This window comes from Triticum dicoccoides, chromosome 7B (assembly GCF_002162155.2).
Source record: "Triticum dicoccoides isolate Atlit2015 ecotype Zavitan chromosome 7B, WEW_v2.0, whole genome shotgun sequence".
Taxonomy (NCBI): Eukaryota; Viridiplantae; Streptophyta; class Magnoliopsida; order Poales; family Poaceae; genus Triticum; species Triticum dicoccoides.
The window spans coordinates 640,440,118-640,443,878 of NC_041393.1; the positions used below are offsets into that span (position 1 = coordinate 640,440,118).

At 47.6% G+C, this 3,761-nt stretch overlaps 1 protein-coding gene across 4 annotated transcripts in view; it reads left to right on the forward strand.

The window, feature by feature from the left end:
* Window positions 1-1,319: 1,319 nt before the first annotated feature.
* Window positions 1,320-3,761, forward strand: part of LOC119337437 (motile sperm domain-containing protein 2-like) — a 4,317-nt gene continuing 1,875 nt past the window's right edge. Inside the window, exons 1-4 of one of the 4 annotated variants that reach the window (XM_037609578.1) lie at window positions 1,320-1,731; window positions 1,873-2,025; window positions 2,586-2,732; window positions 3,051-3,203. In XM_037609578.1, coding sequence (XP_037465475.1) covers window positions 1,606-1,731; window positions 1,873-2,025; window positions 2,586-2,732; window positions 3,051-3,203 — 579 coding nt within the window. In that variant the 5' untranslated portion in view covers window positions 1,320-1,605. The remainder of the gene's footprint in view (window positions 1,732-1,872; window positions 2,026-2,585; window positions 2,733-3,050; window positions 3,204-3,761) is intronic. The other 3 variants (XR_005163332.1, XR_005163331.1, XM_037609577.1) reach the window with 3 other exon arrangements.

A 3,761-nucleotide genomic window follows, 5' to 3' on the forward strand; every position in this document is an offset into this window, starting at 1 on the left:
AGATGCAGAATCTCCTGCAATTTCCACACCTTGCGTGAAGCCCACGAAAACATGCTTTCACCCGACTTGGACCCGGGTGGGTTGTGTGCGCCGAGCCGGCTCGACAATGTCGGTGCAGAGGTCCGGCTCAGGTTCAGATCCGCCAATCTTGCCGATGAAGACATGGATTCTGCCGAAGGGGACCCGGTACCCGTACTCCATTGAGTCGGCCTCGGGGCCCCAGCCAGCGTCGTCGATGTAGAGCTTGCCGTGGCGACTCTTGGTCATCCTACCAACGCGCGTATCCTTCAATCCCCGGAAAAAAGCCCTTCAAGAACTCAAAACCACCGTGCGCTGGCCCACGGTGGGCGCCAACTGTAGTGGTTTTGTCACGGCAGATGTCCTAGTGAAAAGGACTTAGTCACGAGGCCATCGCAACGGTGATTAGCTTGTCGGGGTTGAGCGGGTCGAAAGACACAGATTTACACAGGTTCAACCCCTCATGGTGGAGGTAAAAGCCTACTCCTGCTCTTGTTGCTTTTTTGCTTGAGTACCGATTACAAGGGAGCGGATTTTCTTGGCCTAGCTATCGATTGATTGTAACTTGCCCTATTCTATACCAGGGACTCGCCTTTATATGTAGGTCGAGGCCACCAGCTTACACGAGTCCGGGTCGGGTCATATGTTTCGTGACCGATCCTAACTCTAGGTCACCTTGCCTTCTATGACAAGTCATCATTGGGCGGCTTACTTCCAGGCCACGCGCCGTCTTCTGGCCTTGAGCCTTAAGCCGGCCCGTCTTATGAGCCGGCCATCCAGCCCTGCGTCTTGATCCCTTGGGCCCGTTCGAGGACCATCTTCGAGAGTCGCCAACGGCCTAACCCAATCCTTTCAGGGCGGGTCATACCGCGTGATTATATCCCCAACACTTTCAGTCTCACAGAAAATCAGCAACAACCAAAAAACACCGGAATTCTATGAATTTCAGTTATTTTGATTAGCGTTTGAGCGAAAGACCGAAATATTCACTTGAAATCAAGCAAAAATTTCATGCATACTGCTAAAATTGCTGAAATATTTTAGCTGAAAGGTAAATATTCTAGTGGCTGCTGAAATCAATGAAATTCTGTAAGTTTCTTCGAAATCTCACCGGAAGCGAAAACCATACTCCAAACGTGTTGTTCGCGGACATTTGATCCCCTCTGAACTGTGATCCTGGAGTTGGCTATTCGAGCTCGGCCAGCCGAGCTCAGCCTCCGCAGGCTCCCTCTGCTTCCCTGCCGCCCAAGCATCGACCGCCGAATGAGAAAGAACACGTGACAATGACATTTGACATGGTCGATCGGCTCGCGCTGGCGTGCCGGGGCCGCTGCAGCCGTCGGCCATGTCTGCCACGGCGCCGGAGCCCAAGGGCGCGAACGCGGTGCCTGGGTCGAGCACGTACTCAGTGCTGCGTGCGCCGGCGAGACGGGCGCGCTCCGGGCGTCCCCCATCTCCTCCTCCTCCTCCTCCTGGCAACTCCCTTCGTCATTGCAAGTGGGACCACGCCGTCAGTGGCTGGCGAACCATCAAACTCCCGGATAAGATTTCCAAGCCAAGGGAAAGGGAAAGAGCAGAGCGGAGGCGATGGCCGCAACCTGCTCGCTCCGTTCCGTCGTCCGAGCTCCGCCGCCTCCGCGGGGCCTCGCCGGGGCCAGGAGGGCGGTGCGCTGCTGCAGCAGCGCCGCTCCCACCGGCGCCTCCACATCAAAGGTCAGCGCGCCCGCCCCTAACCACGCATTTGGCTCTCGATTGGGGATCTCCTCGATTGATCCCTTTGCTGCTGATCTGCTTTATACTGGTAATTCGTTAGAAGCTAACCCACTGGTTGTGGATCTCGCATTGGCTGTGCAGCTCGTCCTGGAGGTCAAGGAGAGGCTCCAAAGGGAGCATCCGGGCCTCCCGACGGGCAGGAGCGGCAGGGATGACGACGAGATGATCCTCTGGTTCTTGAAGGACAGGAAGTTCGCTGTAGATGAAGCCGTCCCCAAACTGGCCAAGGCCATCGTATCCTCCCCTACAAAATGCTGATACATATTAGCTTAGCTCCTTTCTTTCCAGTTTTCACAAAGATCCTAGTAGTGTTTCAGTGTATGCTTGCTTCTGAGCTACTCCGTAACAATTTTACAGTTCGGTTACGCATCGCTTGCCTAAGTTCTCGTTGTCAAGCCTGATTATTTTGCTTGTTAGAGTCTCACACACTCTTACTCAACGGCTGCAGTAAATATATAGTACTTCAAGGTAACTAGATTCTTGGGTATATATACGAACATTCAATTGCGAGGGACTTGCAACAGTCTCAACTTGAAGAACAGAGGCGAATTCTCCCAAGCAATCTACAAAAATATAATTCGGAGCAACTGTTTTTACCAATTGCACAATGTCTGTTTACTCCGAGGGACTTCTTATCCCTGACAAAAGGAGTCGCATTGGTTCCCAACATGAGGATTTTTCCTAAAGATGATGTAGTTTCATGGAGGGCCTAGCATTTTGTCCATTAAATTGTAATCAATATGAATAATAGTCTTTCGTATTTTGCGACTTAAGCTTTCCTTCATCTGCACTAGAAATGGCGTCAGGATTTCCGCGTGTCGGAATTATCAGAAGAATCAGTGAAAGGATTGTACCAAACTGGCAAAGCATATGTGCATGATTCTTTTGACATCAACGGCAGGCCTGTGCTAGTAGTAGTGGCAGCCAAACATTTCCCTTCTGTAAGTTTCCCACATCTGAATTTCAAGACAAGTTTCTGAACAAACTGATGTTCCTTCCCCTGGATGAAAATACACACACTTGCTAAGTGTTAGAAAATCAAATGAGAAAGTAATGATGCAGAGTTATGCCTTGACTAGTGATAAACTATGAGGCAAAACTTTTGAGAGTAAATACAAATTTAAATTGTTCACTTCAATCTGAACTGGCATACCTGTTGGCTCTATTTATTCTGCAATTTATCATTATGATGTCTTTTGTGAATTAGATGCCTTTTTTATTAATTATATGACTGATTGGTCACAATACTGCTATTACAGAAACAAGACTCACTTGAAAATGAGAAGCTATGTGCCTTTTTGGTCGAAAAGGCTTTACGTAACCTTCCCATGGGAACAGATAATATACTTGGAATTTTCGATCTTCGAGGCTTTGGTGTAGAAAATGGTGATCTCCAATTCTTAAAGTTTTTGGTAAGCTCAATCCTTTTCTTAGCCGATGCCATCATTTTCCCTGATTGTGTTGGCAGCTGTAAGACATTAACGAAGCAATCCAGATGAGTCACATACGTTTTGAATATTATTCATACTCCTTTCATTAAATCTATCGAACATAAAATAAAAGTTGATTTGTTAGAATACTTTGATCTGCAAAGACTGCAATGGTATATGAGATTTCAAATGATATAATTGCCTCATTGCCATTTCTATATCCATTTCCAAGAAGAAAGTGGCGATGGTTGAAAGACAATGTTTTCTATATACCCTCGAACAGCAAATTTTATTTACATGCAAAGGCATCTAGAGTTATTTTTCTGACGGGGTCTTGCATGGATATCCTGTACTTTCAAGATTTTGAAGCCTTTATAGCTGTCGCACCTTTGCGTACAACTAGTTCATTAGAGCAGCTCCAATAGATGATGTAGATGCAAAAATAACTAACTTTTGCATCTCCGAGGCCCAAAAACCCCTCCCCAACAGATGATGTAGATGCAAAAAAAAAAAAAAAAAAATCTCCGCCTCCCTGAGATG